The sequence below is a fragment of the Saccoglossus kowalevskii genome, chromosome 13 (assembly GCF_978046115.1).
Source record: "Saccoglossus kowalevskii chromosome 13, keSacKowa6.1, whole genome shotgun sequence".
Taxonomy (NCBI): Eukaryota; Metazoa; Hemichordata; class Enteropneusta; family Harrimaniidae; genus Saccoglossus; species Saccoglossus kowalevskii.
Window position 1 is genome coordinate 16,897,752 of NC_140653.1, and position 21,057 is coordinate 16,918,808.

General features: G+C 39.6%; 2 protein-coding genes and 1 pseudogene across 2 annotated transcripts; 2 read left to right on the forward strand and 1 right to left on the reverse strand.

Moving 5' to 3' along the window:
* Positions 1–6,967: 6,967 nt before the first annotated feature.
* On the reverse strand, positions 6,968–7,797 carry LOC144351802 (fatty acid-binding protein 2-like). The gene has a single exon (XM_078009117.2). It carries the CDS (start codon positions 7,724–7,726, stop codon positions 7,325–7,327), a length of 402 nt encoding a protein of 133 aa, XP_077865243.1. The 5' UTR covers positions 7,727–7,797; the 3' UTR covers positions 6,968–7,324.
* Positions 7,798–12,392: 4,595 nt separating this feature from the next.
* On the forward strand, positions 12,393–13,317 carry LOC102807267 (fatty acid-binding protein 2-like). The gene has a single exon (XM_006817459.2). It carries the CDS (start codon positions 12,468–12,470, stop codon positions 12,867–12,869), a length of 402 nt encoding a protein of 133 aa, XP_006817522.1. The 5' UTR covers positions 12,393–12,467; the 3' UTR covers positions 12,870–13,317.
* A 2,890-nt stretch (positions 13,318–16,207) lies between these two features.
* LOC144353389 (uncharacterized) lies at positions 16,208–17,446 on the forward strand (annotated as a pseudogene).
* Positions 17,447–21,057: the final 3,611 nt, after the last annotated feature.

Here is a 21,057-nt window from a genome sequence, read left to right on the forward strand (position 1 = left end):
TCTATAGTAGTTCAAAGTTCGAATTACCAAACGAGTCATATATTTAACTTGTACTCGGCGTCACAGGGCAAACACATAGTGCTTTATTGTCGTAGTAAAACATAACCAATAGTCTGGTCATGCAAATACGTGGCTGTCACGTTGACATCAATATATCATAATTCATATTTATTTTGCCGTCATAGTAGCGCTAGCGTGTGTCATCGGGGGGCATAGGATATTGAATATTGAGTGTCGAACAATATAAACTAGAATGAAAATATGACTGAATTAAAACAATATTATAAGAAAAATCTATTGTAATCATAGCTAACACATCGTCGTGTTTATTTTAAAAATGACACCGCCAGTGTTAAGCGTTCAGAATTCTGTGGATCTGTGTGTATTTCTACTCGTTTTACTGGAGGAGTCTCCAAGTTGATTCGAGACCCGTAACAGAACAACATTGTTGTGACGATATCGCCCTAATTGCACAACAAGGCAGTTGGAAAAGGGGACAGTTTAATCCTTTCAAGGGCCTCCAGCTGCATATTTCCCATTTATATTTGCTTGATACTGAGCTAAGATGGTCTTTGCCGTTCTATCGTGGTCAGTGGATGTGATGGTCACTGACGTACAGAGAAAATCCTAGAAACGTGCCCAACCAAGAAAATGGTTAATATTTACGTGATTTGATCGTGGCTGCGATCATGTCGACAATATAATGTATTCAGTTTGTTTGAGTTTTTAAAAGTTTAATATGTAACACTGCCTAAAATTCAGATAATCTTTAGCGCCATCGGGGCCGAGGAGTGTCCTCAGGGCGGAGTGTCCTATACTGGGGGACAAGCCCCTGTTACCTTCCATGGTAGCCACTGCCTGTCTCTTCTTTCCGATTAACGCGAAGCTCTCGGTAAATGGCACGCCCGGCTTGAATTTCTGCTCGACGATGTTACGCTTGACACCTTTAACCCTAAGGATGAAGAAGTCCCGGTCTTTGTTGCATTTGATTTATGTGACGTTGGTGTCGGCGTCTTTGTCTGCTCGTGTATCGACGGCTAGTATAAAATTCTCAATATTTTTGATTTTGAAAGCCATGGTTCTTTGATGATGGATCAAAATGGAAGGAGGAGTGACTGGGGGGATTGATTGTTGCACGCAGGCACGCTTTTTAGTAGCCGTGACGCAGGTGAAGAGAAGAAAGCTGGAGGTTGGAGAGTTATTCAAGAGGTAGTATAGCATATACCATTTTTACATAGGGGTGTTCAACTGGAATAGCCAATATTTCTGCCTTGCCTTCTCCACTGACAAGACGCCAACCTTCGTCCACGTAACTACCCTCGTACAGTGTCACCCGTGGCCGCAAATCGCCGAAAGCGATAATATTATCATGGCAGCCTAGTTTATCGAGAATCCAAATTTAGCTGTCGATGGGTCTTTTTGTTCGGATTTCTATTTTAATAATATATGCGCTATATACCGTCGTTGTACATTGTGTCCAGGTTATCCAGAGGGCGCCATCTTTTGAAACCTAGTTTTTGTCGAGCGCATCCTCGGGATTAAGGTAGTACAAGTCTAGGTATACCAAATACGCCGTCATCCTGAGAGGCTAAAACTCTCTTTCTAACGGCCGCTCACTAAAAATGCTATGTGTTATTTCCCATAATAGTATTTTGAAACCTAGTTTTTGTCGAGCGCATCCTCGGGATTAAGGTAGTACAAGTCTAGGCATACCAAATACGCCGTCATCCTGAGAGGCTGAAACTCTCTTTCTAACGGCCGCTCACTAAAAATGCTATGTGTTATTTCCCATAATAGTATTTTGAAACCTAGTTTTTGTCGAGCGCATCCTCGGGATTAAGGTAGTACAAGTCTAGGCATACCAAATACGCCGTCATCCTGAGAGGCTGAAACTCTCTTTCTAACGGCCGCTCACTAAAAATGCTATGTGTTATTTCCCATAATAGTATTTTGAAACCTAGTTTTTGTCGAGCGCATCCTCGGGATTAAGGTAGTACAAGTCTAGGTATACCAAATACGCCGTCATCCTGAGAAGCTAAAACTCTCTTTCTAACGGCCGCTCACTAAAAATGCTATGTGTTATTTCCCATAATAGTATTTTGAAACCTAGTTTTTGTCGAGCGCATCCTCGGGATTAAGGTAGTACAAGTCTAGGCATACCAAATACGCCGTCATCCTGAGAGGCTGAAACTCTCTTTCTAACGGCCGCTCACTAAAAATGCTATGTGTTATTTCCCATAATAGTATTTTGAAACCTAGTTTTTGTCGAGCGCATCCTCGGGATTAAGGTAGTACAAGTCTAGGCATACCAAATACGCCGTCATCCTGAGAAGCTAAAACTCTCTTTCTAACGGCCGCTCACTAAAAATGCTATGTGTTATTTCCCATAATAGTATTTTGAAACCTAGTTTTTGTCGAGCGCATCCTCGGGATTAAGGTAGTACAAGTCTAGGCATACCAAATACGCCGTCATCCTGAGAGGCTGAAACTCTCTTTCTAACGGCCGCTCACTAAAAATGCTATGTGTTATTTCCCATAATAGTATTTTGAAACCTAGTTTTTGTCGAGCGCATCCTCGGGATTAAGGTAGTACAAGTCTAGGCATACCAAATACGCCGTCATCCTGAGAGGCTGAAACTCTCTTTCTAACGGCCGCTCACTAAAAATGCTATGTGTTATTTCCCATAATAGTATTTTGAAACCTAGTTTTTGTCGAGCGCATCCTCGGGATTAAGGTAGTACAAGTCTAGGCATACCAAATACGCCGTCATCCTGAGAGGCTGAAACTCTCTTTCTAACGGCCGCTCACTAAAAATGCTATGTGTTATTTCCCATAATAGTATTTTGAAACCTAGTTTTTGTCGAGCGCATCCTCGGGATTAAGGTAGTACAAGTCTAGGCATACCAAATACGCCGTCATCCTGAGAGGCTAAAACTCTCTTTCTAACGGCCGCTCACTAGAAATGTTATGTGTTATTTCCCATAATAGTGTGTATCGTGCATCCAAAGGCGGCGGCACGAAATTGTTCATGGAGGGGGGGGGTATGCTCACCAACCTTGCGCCGAAGACGCGACCTTACTAGGTGGCCCGGGGGCATGCTCCCTCGTAAAATTGAAATATAGACCCTCTGAAATACTATTTCCTGCATTTTGAGGGGCAACATTTGCTGACACAAAGGGTTTCAGACTGATTTTGGATGGGCGTCGCCTCCAACATTTTTTCGAGGGTGACCACTCCTCTGCCCACCCACCCCCCCCCCCATTCCCCGTGCCGCCGCCATTGGTGCATCACACGTGACCGATTCAATGAAATGGCGACTACACGACCCTTAGTTTTCAAATCGCATTTCACGCGATATTAGTCTTGTGTAGGGTTACTTTACACATGCAATTACGTCTAAAACAATTTTTCGGTAAAATTAGGTCATCTTTATGTCATTATATTTAATCAAATCACAGTTATTGCTGCTTCAAAATTATTGTATATAATTCAAGTTAGTACTAGGCGACATAGCTGAGTGCGTGCCGTCATGAGATTGACATATCTCAGCACCCGTACAACGTCTTGTCACGAAGTGTCGTAAACATTCATTGCATGCAATCCACGTATTACAGGGCGGTAGTCGTCGTGCCGCGTCCTGTTTGATATGGGACTCATAGCGACGTATACAACGCGTGTAAAATACATTGTTTATTTACATGAATTTCGAACACGCGCTGCGCGACGACCACCGCGCTTTAATATAACATATAGTTTTAAAATAATGGTGCTGTATGTAGTATCTATGTATGGCATGTCTATCATGCTATACCGAGAACTCAATCCGTAGTAAGGTATCATGAACACTGAATTTATAATTATATGCATTTACAGTGTACTACACAATAGTTGAGGCAAGTATAATCATGAATGAGTGGCACAGAAAACGTAAAATTCTACTTCAATATATATGCCCGATGAGGTGAATTATTTGAAATAAAACTTATATTTTTGATCAAAATGCAGGGGAAAGTTCAGAAAGTAAGTCCTTGAAAGTTCACTGCAGTCTCATGAAGGACACCAAAATGATTTATCTATATATATTGTTTATGCATTATGAATATGAGTGAGTGAAATGGTGATAGATTGGTATCCCGACACTCAACAAAGGTCGAAGATCATTGATTAATCGTCTCAAAGGAGAGTGTCTGTTTACACCATAGAACACGACGGGACACGAGTTTTTGTCGATATAACATAATGCATTACAGTGAACAAAATCCCCAGCAGGTGCTCTGAAAATATTTACCGCATTTAAATCGATGAGCTGTAGACACATAAATTGTCAAACTACCTGTTAGCACGTTGCGTCACTATTACAACAAGTGTGTTGGGTTAAATGCGTAGTTTAAAATAAATGTAACTATCTTGCAATATTTCTGTTCCAGATTACGGGACAGAATCCAAGTTCTTCCGACAAAGGGGGTTAATATTATGCATACTTAAAATACTTGTTTGAGTGCAAATTATGATATATCCTACTCAATAAGCTCACCGTGGGTTGAAAAATAGATGTTCAAAATACAGTTGATGAATATGGCTGGGATGGCCTTTTATTTCTATTTTAAAGTGTCATCTCGTGTGTCCTATCAGTTTTTTTTTTATTTTCTCATATATTTGTGTTGAAAACATTTCTGTATTCAAAACACGTGTAATCATGGCATCGACCACAGCAACTTTGCAGCCCCCAGCGCTCGGATCAGTGACGTAATGACGGCTTATAGGCTCCCAGTAGTGCATTTGTTGTGTATATTGAAGTGGTAGTAGTAGGATAGGATGGATACACTCAGTGAATTCGGGAGAGCATGTCACAGCACATAAAGGAGTGGTGTCGGACCGTATTGTCATTACTCACTGTCAAATCATAGTACAGCCATGCACCTGTGAAAGCATTGTGAGAATTAATGATATCGAAGTGTATGTATTCGAAGACGTTTGCATAGCCAAATGAACTCAAGTATCTATCAACAACTACGACTGTGTGCCCCTAACTGGTACTGCAACGCCGTTCCAAAGTCACGCCGTGCAAGCTGCCGCGTGCATTTAGACTAAGGAGTGTCCCGTCAAAAAACTGTGGGCTGGAGGATTCAGAATAAAAAAAAAACGGCAAGGGCAGAGATGAAAAGAAAATGTTGTAATGGCCACATAATGTAAAAGGTCGATGTAGATAAAATATTAGAAGAAAACGTTTTCTAGTAGTCCCAAGATTTAGAATTGATAATCCTTTATTGTATTTCAAATACAAAAGCAAACCAAATTACAAATAGGAAATGAAAACACCAAAATTTGAGGTACCGGGGTAGTCATGGCGATTATATCAGGCGCCTAGATCACCAAAACACTGGATAATTATATTATACGCTTAATGTAGTACACCATGTCCTGTATCAGTGCATTATGTAATTTACAAGGCCCACTGAGTCGTAGTGTACTCAAATATGAGTGATTCATGGGATTTAGACAGTGACAAATCAGATTTATCAAGAATCTAAATCTATATCCATAAAATTATATTGGAGACATCACTTAGTGTTTATCATAAATATGACCGGTTTATTGCGCGTGTCCGTACCTATACATGAAAGTACCAGATTTAAGGCGGCGGCGTGAAATTCAGACCCTCAGAAACGCTATTTCCTGTAATTTTATTAGAGGCATATTTTGCTGACATACAAGAGTTTCCGCCTGATTGGGGTGGAGGTGGGGTCTTCCTCCGCCATCATTCCCCGACGGAGGGGACCCCCCCGTTCCGCCGCCACTCCAGGATGTGTAACGTTTAGGGATCATGTGACCTATTAGCGTGTTTTAGTGTGGAACTATTACATATCCTATTGACACGCCGCGCTCGATATGGGTCCCATGTGACGTGTAAAATACATCGTTTGCTTATATAGAAATCAAACACCGACCACGGTCCTTTAATATTATAGTCAAGCGGGCCACATGTTCCAATGAATGCTTTGTGTTTTATTCACTAATTCTTTGGTACGTCTGTTTCCTCTTTCTAGCAACAGTCCAGTTTTGTCCTAGATAACATAAACACACATCTCGCTATTAATTGGAAAATATTAATTGTAAAATTGTACTTCAACGTTATGAATTAATGAAAGAATGTGTACACGGATTATATATAGGAGTATATAGGAATTAAAAAAAAATGATAAATTAATCCCCCCAAATAAGTTCAGTTTATCAGTCTTTCAAAGGGTAGATGTTAAAGGCAGTTTGTGATATGGATTATTTATTCATAAATTGTAACATTATTTATACGATGGATGTTATCACGCGTTTAAAGTAAAGACTAAAGACAGTTTCGTATACCTTTCGGATGTGATCATCCGATCCGATAGTAGAAACAGTCATTTTGAGTTATTTGCCACAGCGTTGTCATTGGTATGACAAGATGTATTTACAATCATTGGTTTGGGTTTGAACAAAAGATTATAATTGGCAGTGTAAATTGGTTGTGGGATTATTTTTACTCCGTACCAAGACATATGCCCTCTGAAGAGCAGTACACATGACCTCAGACTAGTAATACTAGTCTGAGACATGACAGTGGCGGCTGCGCCCCTCTGCAAACATTTGCCTCTCAAAATGCATTTCAGAGATTTCAAAATTTACGTGTCGCCGCCTTTGTGTGACATGCAGGACGAAAGGGAAATGTTGACCACTGTGAGAACATAGCACACCCAGCTGTTTCGGCGAAACACAACTGCAAAGACATTATATTATATTCTGATATTGCATACAAGGCACAGATTTTTTCATAACATAGGTGCAAATGCGCTTTTCGCTAGCTCTTTTTTGGTAAGGAAGATATTTTCTATGATTTTGTTAGCGCAACCCCGTTCTGAAACTGTCCGATTTGCTGTTAGCAAATTGAAATGACTGCAAGTACGAAAGAAGAACACTCAGGAAACAAAATGTAGTAAAATTACATTTAATTAATTTTCATACACACTTAATTACACTAAACTGCAATAACATTCACATATTGCGTTTAAGTCTTTTCTCTGTCGGTATATTTATATAAAATTAACTTGAATGTACAGTTCGTTATTGTTTGCTGGATGCAATGAAAGTAAGAATAAAAAGTTCGTACTACTATTGTTGGATACCCGGACCACGTTGTCTTGGCTTGGTTCTTGCACTCTGCTGACCTGCTGGTTTGATAAAGAGAGCGTCCTTGCATCATTGATTTGGTTTACTAAACGGGTGATTACTACTTGTTGATTATTGGTGGCGGTGTGTTGGTTGATTTACTGCTGTGCTGATGGTTGTCTACGCTCGTTGAAAGTATCGCTTAGCGACAATGTCCACGCCGGGTTTGCTCATAGAGAACACCATCTCGTCTCCGTTGACTTCGCGGGTTTCCACTACGGTACCAGGCTCAACGCCTTTGATGGTGACTGTGTTGCCTTCCACAGAAGCCACTGCCTGTCTCTCCTTACCGAATACGGCAAAGGTCTCAGTGAACGGCACACCTGGCTGGAATTTCTGTTCGATGGTATTGCCCTTTTCTCCAGTTATGATGATTGAGAAGTTATCTCCGTTCCTGTCGCAGCTCACGGTGGTGGTAGCGTTCTCGGCTATTTTAGCCTTTTCAGCCTGTGCACCGGCGGCCAGCATGAACTTCTCGACATTCTCGCCTTTGACGAACTTCCAGTTACCTTTGAAAGACATGGTTCTTGACGGTGAGTAGTGATACTGATACTTCGGAAGTAGTGACGAGTCTTTGCTATGTTGCTGCTGCTGCTGCTGCTGCGAGAGTGAAGAAAACTAACAATTCGAACGCAATTTATACTATATTTTAGGATTTTAGGGGGATTATGCTATTTACTTTACAGGGGTGTTCTGTGTGGGAGCTCCGCAACCGTCGAACAATCCTGGTGCCGACCTTTACACATAAGCTACCATGCACAGAATGGTTTGAACCAGTCACGATATACCGCAAATCAAAGTTGTTCACTACGATTCGGACAACCAAATTTATCGCCAATATTATTTATTCTTTCGTTTATTATATTAAATTGCATTGGAGACATCTCCCGGTGTGTATCATAAAAATATAAACTGGCGCCGTACCTGTTGGTTCAGTGCTATAAACTTTCATTGCCGACTTGTCATCTGATATCGATCTATTATTTTGATGCTTATCAAATATATTCATTTTTTTAAAGACGGTCGCGGGATACCACTCCTGTTGCTAACGACGTATATACGTATTCAAAAATGTCATTTACTTGTCAAGTTTAATTCACATTCACATTTCTCGTTTTAACATCAGCCTGTTGTTTTTCGGCTCAAGATAACAAACCGGAGTCATATTTCTATTTGTTTTAATTTTGAAATGTTCTCGAAAAGCCAGATTTCATGGCAGTTATGTTCTCGAATGTTTGCCCCTATTAGGTGCGTGTATACTGTGGCATTCCCAGTAAGCAGATACACGCAAATTTCGAAGTGCAACAATTGTGGTTTTTAGAAAGAAAGAAAAATCACGTAAAAGTTCAGAAAATCTGTCGTCACGGTTGGAACTTCAACAACGTACGAAGGGCGACAATATGAGTTGTCGTTTCCATGGTCACTAGCTGTATACATGTATGTACATTGGAAGGAATGTGATTATAAGAATACACTTTAAGAAGTTTCAATGACACAGAGAGTCATTTTTGATTCTGCGACAGGTTGAATGATTACATTACCCGTAAAGTGTGGAATAACGTGTGTCGTATTTTAGTTCAATGCGGTAAATGTGGTTCTGCCCTCGAAACTGCACAAATTCTATACTACATAATAAAAAAAAACTCAGTTTATCATCACCTTGATAAAAAAAAATCACATAAATCCGACACCGGAAACGACCTGTGAACATTATATTTAGTCTGTTGATAATTCCCAAACTACGTCAAACAACTAACGGATTTTATCGGGTTAGATCAATCTCATGAGTGGTTGTGATATTTATTGTACGGCGAGAAACATGAAATAAGAAACGTACGGTATCCATACCGAGTAGTACCGAGGATCGATTGTCATTTGAAAAACATGATTATATTGCTGGTCAAGAGTGAGCTTGTCTTTTTACGTGAATCTAGTTTTGAAATGATACAGTCAGTATCTCAAGATACTCAGTACCTATGACTGCATTATTGGTAATGTTTGTATTTACAGATTTTAATCTCATAAACATCATCATAGCCAATATGATAATGCTTTATTCGAGTACCAGAGCAAACCAAATAACAAAATGCATCAATATTTATTTTTAAAAATCTAACTAGATCTCATTACATATGTAGTGAATATAGCTCAAATTAATAAGTTTTTGCTTCCAATGGATCTCAAGTAGAAATATTCTGAATATTTATGACTACATTTTTAACACACGTGTCTGTGTCGTCTATCGATGGAATGATGTATTTAAACACGGTCACCCACGAGGGTGTCGGGTCTACTGCCAAGCTAGATAAAGCAACTAAAACGTGTTCATCATATTCAATCTTTTTCGAAATTTCGAGGTTGCTGGTTGACGTAATCCGTACAGAATCGGGTGACTGCATAGGTGTCGAATTTACTCAGAGAAGATACCTTACTGTCACTGTATGGCAAAGTTCACAGACCTGGTCTGGTCAAAAGTTAACAACACAACATTGGTGGTTAATGTCCGCAATCCATCATATGGTTCACTGTGACAAAATACTAAATGTCATAGTAAAGTAATTAATTATCAAAAGTAGTTTAATACGTGTGTAACTGTCACTGGATCCAGATGTCATGGCCGACTCAAGCAAAGAAAGTTGAAGGTAGTGTGGAGGTAGTAGTAATATTTCCCCCCAAAATCCGCCCATTCAACGTGTGAGCTATACCCTAACAGAATCATGGCATTTTCAAATGTGATGGGCGAGGATCTGTGTGGGTTTTATTCATATTTAAAATAAATTTAAACTCCTCAACTTGTTTGACATGATGTACTAACATGCGTGTCACTTCTGTCGGTACCAACACCTCTAAAATAGACAACAGACTATTTTTCGGTTTCTGGTCAACGTAATACTTATACTCGATTACGCCATTTAGTAGACTCGTTCGGAGCTAGCTGGCGTTACAGCCTTGCTAGGACAGTGCGGACCGCAAGTGTGGATCTACTAAATACAAACATATTTCATAGTAATAAAAGTATCAGTAAAACATATTAAATATGAAATAATCACCGTAATTGACATTTAATGTAATTTAACATGTCATCATAAATTCAGCATTATATGAACTTATCTCAGCCATCGACTCAAAACCATTTAATACTTGATTTGTCACACTGTGTACATGGGTCAAACACGATTCCTTCGAGATCCTCAACTAGGGAAACGGCCATTTCATAAAACAATGATTTTAAATGTGTAATTCTTGGGAAGGATATTAGTTTCGGGAAACACTTGTCAAGTTGTGAGGTTAGGTCTTATGGATTGGTCATGTGTGCTTGGCTGAACTCATTAGTTTTACCCAAATTCTCAAAAAACGAACTTTTATAACCCTACGTACCTGTTCCTATATATTTTATGGCCATCAACTACCGACAAGAGAGTGTAGGTGACTCGACGAGACAAGTCAGAGTGAGATGGTAGAGTAGATATTCAACTAACAAACACACTCTGTATTACCTTTACCTTTATTTCCGTCCACTTTGTCACACTAAATTCTGAAACGACATGGTGGTAAAGTGGGAGTAACAGTAATCACGTGATCAGTTTGGAACAGTTTTTTTTCTTACTGAAATCAAGTTTTCCAAATTTGATTTGAAATAGTATAACATTTGGTGAAATAATGAAATATTTTAGAACTGTTTTTCACTTTGTGGGAACTTGGTGGTCGGTCGAGGGATACACGAGGAATGTGTGTTCTGAATTTCTTGGGGAAATGGATATATTTCTCGCACACCTACAAAAACAAAAAAGGGTACTTTTTAACCTTTAATAGACTGACTTCGCGAAAATGCATGAAAATTGAAAATTTAGTTGATTTGGAAGTTCAACATGAACTTATCACATGTCATCAAATGTACAGAGACGTTTGAACTGAACTGGACCAAAATATATCTTGTTCAGAAAAAATCAGGTAGATCAGGTCAGACACTTTAAGCCTACATTTACATTATTTTTATTTATTTGCTTCACTGGAATCTAAGACGCTCAAGATGGGCACACATGTTAATGGTGGTTAATAGTGCTAATTAGGGTCATTTTGTGGTGATTAACCCTGTGACAGGCTAACAGGCATTTATCTTACATTTATTTGTTTTTATGGTTAAGATGAACGATGGACGAACATATATTGGCTTCGTATGATGCGTGATCTTACCGGCCGCTCAGTCAATTTAGCCATTATGCTGCTCAGGTCGTTAATTTGTGACTGAAACGTCTGGAAAAATTATTAACAAATATATCATGTTCCGGTAGCAGATATAAAGTACATGCGCACATGAAATCGACTACATTTCATGTCTCTTTCACATTGTCACACTGTCAGAAACGTCAAATTCATTTCGTGATTAACTGATTAGTTGAAACTTGTGCAAGTTTGTTCTTGCAATAAATCATGATATACATAGCTATAGTCGAAATAACCATGACAACGACAATCCTATTGACGTTCTCCATACAATGGAGCAACGTCAGCGACAGAACTTTCTCGAAATAGGAGTGAGTCGGTGACAGAACACACAACTATTAAATGAAATAACATTTTCTGCGTATCAGATTTATATATTTGTTATTTAAAATAAGGTACAGTACTGGTGTGTTGTCCTGAGTTGTAAAATGAAAAAAGGTCGGTGTTAAAATTAAAACTAGTAAATCAGAGTAAATGACAGTCTAGAGTATATGAGTATAAAAAAACGCCGCTAACAAACATGGCTGGCACCCAACACCGTCTTTTAAAATAAAATGAATAGATTTTTAAGAACAAGATATTAGCCTGACACGAATAAACATGCGACAATGAATGTTTACGACACTAAACAAGTACGGGCGCCACTTCAAACTTTTATGATACCGGGTGATGTCTCCAATACAATTTAATATAATAAATGAAAGAAAGAATAAATAATATTGGCGATAAATTTGGTTGTCCGAATCGTAATGGTCAATTTTGATTTGCGGTATAATATGACTGGTTCAAACTATTTCGTGCACGGTAGCTTATGTGCAAAGTTCGACATCATGGGTGGTTTGACTGCCGCAGAGCACGGGTGACAATCCACACAGAACACCCCTGTAAAGTAAATAGCATAATCCCCCTAAAATCCTAAAATATAGTATAAATTGCGTTCGGATTGTTAGTGTTCTTCACTCTCGCAGCAGCAGCAGCAACATAGCAAAGACTCGTCACTACTTCGAAGTATCAGTAGCACTACTCACCGTCAAGAACCATGTCTTTCAAAGGTAACTGGAAGTTCGTCAAAGGCGAGAATGTCGAGAAGTTCATGCTGGCCGCCGGTGCACAGGCTGAAAAGGCTAAAATAGCCGAGAACGCTACCACCACCGTGAGCTGCGACAGGAACGGAGATAACTTCTCAATCATCATAACTGGAGAAAAGGGCAATACCATCGAACAGAAATTCCAGCCAGGTGTGCCGTTCACTGAGACCTTTGCCGTATTCGGTAAGGAGAGACAGGCAGTGGCTTCTGTGGAAGGCAACACAGTCACCATCAAAGGCGTTGAGCCTGGTACCGTAGTGGAAACCCGCGAAGTCAACGGAGACGAGATGGTGTTCTCTATGAGCAAACCCGGCGTGGACATTGTCGCTAAACGATACTTTCAACGAGCGTAGACAACCATCAGCACAGCAGTAAATCAACCAACACACCGCCACCAATAATCAACAAGTAGTAATCACCCGTTTAGTAAACCAAATTAATGATGCAAGAACGCTCTTTATCAAACCAGCACGTCAGCAGAGTGCAAGAACCAAGCCAAGACGCAAACGATGTAAAAAATCAGCCATCCAATTGACACACCAGTTAAATACAAGACGATAACTACCGGTATTCCTTTAAAAACTCTCTCGGTATCCAACCAGCGAGTCGACACTTCGAAGTAGTACGAACATTGTCTTACCATCACTACGTACAGCGAACAATAACGAATTCGAACCATTCATTTTATTTCTACATACCCACGCGAAACTACTAAACTTAATTTTAAAGGTTATTGCAATTCAGTGTGAGTTCAGTCAAGATATGTTAAAATGAAATAAATGCAATTCTATTACATCTTGATTCATGTCTAAAGTTCTTTTTATAGCGAGTATTGGCTACATCCAGACTTTCTAGTTTGTTACGAACGGTGTGCATCCACTTGTAAATATATTCGGCCATTTTCGAACCTTACGGGGTTGATCTCACAAGATCAATGTAAATATCTTTTACACCGAAAGCGTGTTAGTGAAAATGTACCCACACTAAAACAATTAAACAAAATGTAAGTATTACTATGGCAACTTAGCGATACTAAGTCCTCGAAAATGTTAGCCTCTTTTTTTAACTTCATAAAAAAGTGATGCCCCAATGCGTGTATGCGTCTCGTCGCAACAATTAGCTACGTTCAACTCTGAGTTACCGATGGTCTCCCTAGCACCTCTCTCTCATATGTTTACTGTTATCCCATTGAGTACAACTTCACGCATAGTAAACATGTAACTCATTGACTGACGGTTTTAGCGTAGGTGCTCTCATTCAAACCGTCATAAATCATACACACATACCCCATATTACAATGCATTCGATCATTTTATAGAAACTATCAGAGGGGTTTACAGCAAAAACTATAGAGAAGATACCACAGACAGGGATACCCATAATTACAGCCCTGACAATCTAAATTGGCGAGAGGGCGACATTCCTACCCCTTCGATTCCTGGTTGGCGACAGCGATACTAGGTACCTAGTAGCGAGTTCTTGACTAAAGATTCGCTGGCTCCCGGAGTCCCTTGCGAATGGCAAGTAGAACGCAGGTCGCCATCCTGCGGTAACCCTCGCCACCACGGGCGGTGATTTTATCATGAATCGTGATAAATAAATGCGTTCTTACTGATGGTTCTGTTGCCTTGGACTGATAGTAGAAAATAGCAGGTAGCTAGTAATCGCCATTGTACTGTTCCACTGGGCCGGAATCCCGGCCCAAAGACAGGTGACTAAGTGACGTAATTTGAAAAAAATACGTAAACAATTCTTCATTACGCCATGTCCGTACATTCTGCCAGCTTAGACTTACATATTTGAGATGTTTCTGGCATTTCTCGCTGTTTTGTGCAAATTTATAATAAAAGAACAGTTTGTCTATTTGCCAAACTTTCGAGAGTAAAAGGAAACCCCCATTGACGCTGCAGTTCGGCGTCTTCTACACCGATCTGACACATATCGCGCTAGGTGTGCCGGGAGTTTGTTCGAAATTAATCGTAGATTACCACGTATTTTTACGGATATATTAAATCGTTTCAGAGACCTGTTTACTAAATAATGATAAATGAAACTTAGAAAACTTGTAAGAACAAACTGGGCCCAAATTGCGCAAATTGCAATAAGTTTACGCTGCTAGAGTATGGTTCGGATGGAGTTCTACGCATGATATTATTGCGCCCAAGAACGTTCTATTTTCGAACTAGTTGAAACCGGAAATAACGCAACTACTTTCGAACTTCAAACACAAATTTGATTATCATTATTATGTGTTAGTTTCTGTTGTTTCAAAGATTGAATTATGTATGACAATAATATTTCACTCTATAAACAATGTTTCACTAAAATATGTGATTCAAAGGCAACCCAAATCGTAAAAAGCAAAATCAAGTTCCGTGTATAAACACTGTTGTAAAGAGGCGGCGGAACGGAATTTTAGCTAAAATCGGCTAGCAAGGCGTCATATCATTGACGCTGCAGTTCGGCGTCTTCTACACCGATTGTTTGTGCTGGGACAGCGCTTCCGGTGACGACACAACGGCGTCATATGACACAGGTTTGTGCTGGGACAGCGCTTCCGGTGACGACACAACGGGAAACCCCTGCTCTCGGGCCTCGAGCGTAAGCGCTGACGTCAGGTAACCCAGGAAATAGAACAAGAGACGAGATAGTGACTGACCAATCAGAATGCCGGAACCGTTATTAGTCACCGGCCTCTTCGAACTCCGCACAGTTCGATACGCGTTACTTATCATCACTGCACAAAGCAGCTTTGCATAGAACTCATTTGCATATTCGAATATGTTCGAACTACAAGACCCTATTGGTTAACAAAGTTATGCGTAAGTCACTTGGTTACTTTAATCACTTTAATAAGACGTTTCCCGCCCCGACTCCGAATAAAATGTTCAGTTAATTAGATTAAAATATACATGACTTGCGTTAGAAAAGTGCAATCCTTTCCTACATGCCAAAGCATTAGTTTCTATTATAAATGACTAACTTTATAAACTTACTAGAACCTGTGTGTTTTATGGCTGTTAGACGCGCAAAATCGAACCCGTTCAAGCCAGAAATAGTAATGAAATATTCACCAGAATACAAGATAAACGGAAATGTTAAGAAACTCCTTTCAGTGAAATTAGTCTTTAACGTTTCTTTCCCAACTATATTCGTTAACAGAACGTTTCTTTCCTCCAAGTTTTAGTGTATCACGTGCGCCATTTCACTACAGTAACATTACCTTGCAAAACATAGTCCGTGATAAAATGGTTCGTATTTACGTTTTTACTGAAGTCTGACATTAATAAATAGTTCGGATGTCACATACGTTTTTTTTCCACTTTTTGTAATACGTTTTCAGATGTAACAACTGCAGGAAAATGGCCGTGCGTAGTGAGGTGATTGACCACAAAATTGAAGGCTGCCTGTGGCAGAGGCACTATTGCGTAAAGCGCAAAGGCCTTCTCAAAATACATCACTGTAACACACAAAAGAATGCTATTTTATGTTGTCATGGGAAAATAGCTCCATGATTTTACAAAATAAACCAATTAAAATTGTCATGCGATTTATGACAAAATTTCTCAAAAATGATGAGTGAACTTCTACCTTAAAGTAGAAGCCTACTCATAAATGTAAATGTAAGCGCTCAATTAAAATACATCATGACACATCAAATGATTTGAAAGAGACAACACCAGTAACAAACATGCAACCAACAACAGTCATAAACTTATCCTCGAAACCACTGAGCAAGGCAGAACAAAGCCTCCTATAAAAGGGGCTTTCATTTTGCCCAACGCCGGTCAAATCAAACATTGTGCAATTAAAAACAGACTTTTCAATATTTTCTCGTCGATTACGTCTTGCTGAATTCTTTTACATTGAAGGTGAAAACAGAGAATCATATATAGCTGATCCATTTCGTAAAAAAAGTTCATTTTTACCCCCACCGAATCGTGACCCGTAATTAGAAACGTATATTACCCTAGTTAATGATGATGCCACTGATTACAGTCGTTGCCACAACAAAGTCAGGGATAACCTTAGCAAACCAGAAAGAGAAGCCCTTGTCAGTCTCGCAAAGAGACAAGATATAGTCATCAAACCGGCAGACAAAGGCTCAGCTATTGTGATCATGGATACAGAATTTTATATTTCTGAAGCCAATAAACTTTTGGACAACACTAAACATTACAAAAAATTAAAATCAGATCCGACCAACAAAATCAACAAACTTATTAGGGGAGCTATCGAAAATGAACTGGTTGAAAATAATATCACTAAACAACAAAGAGATTTTCTGGTTTGCAACAACCCTAGTCTTGGTAAATTCTATATGCTGCCTAAAATCCACAAAGAGGGGTCTCACTTCAGACCAATCATTTCAACTATTACCCACCCTACCCAAAAGATATCAGAATTTGTTGACCACTATTTACAGCCTTTGGTAACATCCTTGGAATCACATATAAAAGACACTACACATTTCTTACAAAAACTAAACAACTTAGGTCAGATTCCTAGGGGTAGTCACATGGGCACTTTTGATGTGACTTCCCTCTATACAAATATACCCATTGAACAAGGTATTCTTGCGTGCTAGGAAGCCCTTGACCGCAGACCAGTTAAGACTCCTCCTACATCGACCATAATACGTTTCCTCACATTAATTCTCAACAACAATAATTTCACATTTAATGGTAACAACTATTTACAGATATTTGGCACTGCTATGGGCCAAAAAATGGCACCGAGTTATGCCAATATCTTTATGGGCAAACTTGAAACCAATCTACTATCACTAGCACCAAGCTTTCCCATTCATTATTCTCGTTTCATAGACGACATTTTCATAATTTTTACCACTAACCAGTCCGATATTAACCAATTTCATCAGTTTATCAATACATTTCATGACACTATTAAATTCACCGTAGAATATTAACAATCAGTCATTTCATTTCTTGATGTTAAAGTTCACATAGACCAGGCAGGCAATATTAATACCGACCTATATCAGAAACCAACGATACTAACCAATATCTACATTTCATGTCATCACATCCTAGGCACATGAAAACGAGCATTTCATATGGCCTCTCATTGAGAATTTGCCGTATTTGTTCCAAACCTGAGTGGCGGGATACTCGTCTGAACGAATTAACAATGTCGCTCATCAGACGTGGGTATCCCGCTGAGCTGGTTATTATGGAAACTAATCGTGCCAAAACAATACCGAGAGAAGACCTATTGTCATACAAACCTAAACAAAGTGACTCTCGTATACCACTCGTAACTACATTTAATCCAAAACATCATAATATTAAACAAATCACACACTCTCACTTCCACATTCTGCAAAAGTCGCCACGTTGCAAAAATGCCATATCACAACCACCTTTAATTTCATACAGTCGCAGCAAAAATCTCCGGGACATTCTTGTTCACAGCCGACTAAAAAACCCAACTCTCCCACCTGGTTTCACAAAATGTGGTTCCAAGACGGGTTGCAATGTTTGCAAATTTTCACACAATATTACCAATTTCCATAGCACCACAAATAACAAAGTATATACCATAAAACACCCCATCACTTGCACAACTGGAAATGTCATTTATCTCATCACGTGCAAACGATGTCAAAAACAATATGTTGGCGAAACAAAGACGGAGCTCAGAACCAGATTTAATAACCACCTATGGACAGTGAGACACAACCAAGACACACCAGTAGCCATGCACTTTAATAAAACCAACCACGACATAGACGATATTTCATTTATTGGCATAATAAAAATTAACAAAACAGACGACCACCTTAGATAAAAACTTGAGTCTATATGGATAGATAAATTGATTACACAAACACCACTGGGCATTAACATCCGCCAGTGAGGGCGCATTTATCTAACAGCGCCACCTATTACACATATAAATAGGTTTCCATCCTCTGTATGGGTTATGCCAATTTACATCTCACGGCATCCCAACAGAGGTAAGTCTTTGGAGTATTATTATTATTTTTGTAAATACATTGTACTTGTAATCACGTTATTTTCACTGGACCATTTCAATCACAATCATTTACACATTGTATCTTTGTTTTACAACAGTTTTCTTGAAGAAGCCCTATTTCTAGGGCGAAACGTTGGAATAAACATCACAGAACTGACCAGGTGTATTGTCGTGACAATCCTTGTGTTATTTGCATATTATCAACCCGCAATACTAGCTACTGGGGATCGTCTGATTTAATATTGTTGATTATTACATAAATGTAAATATTGTACTCCCGGGCAATATACGGATATTGACTTTAAAAGTTGGGGTCACCAACATAATTTTCGAGAAAATAATGGTTGTATTTAGTGGATAGTTGCCATTATATGATCCCGTAGCAGATATATTATGTCATATTGTAGTCTGCTGACATAAACTGAACAAATGGGACAATACCGACACGATTTCACATAACAACCCAAGTACTGTAACGCCATTCATGGCCAATTTTCTCAAAAATTATGAGTAGGTTTCTACCTTGAATGAATATGCAAATTATGAGATTTTGGACAGTAAATTTGTATCAACTTCTGGTTCCCGGCATGCAAAGCATACATCGGAATTATTCATTTATATTAGCACGGCACATTTCATCCAAATCGCTGAAAGTTTCTAAATGCCAGACGCCTGCAAAGAAATGTCATGTTGATTTGACTTTTGGTGACGTTGTTTGAGATTTAAAATTTGAAGTCACACTCTCACGAGTTTCTGATGAGAGTGTGGCTGGGCAATAAGATGAATATGCAAATGAACAGTAGCTTTATCTCTGTTTTATGCATATAAATAAGGGTAAACTCAACACAATGTGCGTCCAGACAGCTCACTTACGAGCATTCAGTAGGTTTAATTGCTATTCCATTTCAACAACAAGAAGCATTTTTTTCTGTCGCGAAAATCCAGCATTAGTGTCAGAAATCCTCGTCTTCAAAAACAATCCTCAGGCGGTCCTCCTTCTGTTTCTCTCGTTTCAAGAAAGCTTCTTTACTAGAAAGTCTTCTTTCCACAACTGTTGTTTCGTCACCCATGAAATTATTATATCTTCTTTTGAACACCGGTGGTTCACACTCATTCTCGATCGTGGCTTTGGGTGCCGTGATTTTCTTGGCAACTGGCTCTTGGTGCAACGGGGTTGAAGTGATTTGCTGCAGTTTTTTTTCGATATCCTTTCGTGACAACTGCTTCTGTTCACGCGTGACGACCTTATTCCCCGAAACCGAGATGTTTAGTCGATCTTTGATTCGCTGACGGTGGCCAACAACGTCAGGCAGTGGTAGGTTAAGAGGGATTTCGGCGCATTCTTCAAAAGGGTTTGATTTCTTAACAGTTGGGTGGGTGACTTGACTGTTTCGGTAACTGTAAAATGTTGTTGCCACGGCCACCTTTTTACCATCTCCGAGTCCAAACTGAGATGGCGTCACCAAGCTGTTGTCACTGCTGTTATCCGTGACGACACCGCTGTCAGTGGTCCTACTGGATGTGTCACTTCCTCGTGTTGGTAAGATAAATGCGCGATCGTCTCTACTTTCTTTCCTCGTGGTTGTTTTTCCTCTCGAGTTCACACCGTTATCAGCGGTGCCGTCACGCATTCTGAGTACCTGTATTGGTGCGAGTTGCGTGCGATTACTTGCAGCAAGCGAATAGTCCTTAAACATCCTTGGCGCCCCGGACAGCAAACACATGTCAGCCGACCTACTGATCGTAGATGGTGTTTTTGACTCATGTTGTGTGTTCAAGTTGTTATTATAATCGGCGTGTGCAAGTGGGGCCTCGTTGATATAATCTCGGTTTTTCGCATCCAGTTCCCGTCTTTGATTCTTCTCCGAGACGGTATCGTCGTCTATATCGGAAATGTCGGTCTCCGTCGTCAAAGTCGACTCATTTCCGGTAAAGTTCAAGTCGTTACTTACTCCATAATGATTCGATCTTATTGTAGAATTTAACGTAGTTGATAAGACTGGTGGGACCGAATGCCCGCATCCCATATTCAACGTGACGAAGTGTGCACACCCCACTGTCGTCTCAGAAGTGTAACGTCGGCGTATGTATTCTCATGTTCCAAAATTCCTTAGAACGCTAGAGCGTTCTGATGCGTACCGGGTGCGTCACGTAATTTATTGTTGACGGATATTCCTTTGCTTACTTACATATTTGTGACTAATTATTATTAAAACATGTTTTACTCCTTCATTCTGGGGACGTTGAAACGCTAGCAGGATTTCGAAAACCTTTGTCGCACTTATTTGGCGAATCAGTCTCGGAAATGGTCTAATATTTTTCGTTGATGGCGTACTCAGTGCTCTCTGTCTTGCTTTCTGCTTCTGCCGCAGATAAATTACCGATGCGTTTCATTATTTGTTCAACCGAGAATGCGCGTCAAAACAAACTATAACGCCTGGACAGCGCCCATCAAATTGCAACGCATGAATATTAAAAAATTACTAATCTCCTTTCGTTACATGACATTTTCATCGCGGAATGGAATGATTTACTAAGGTC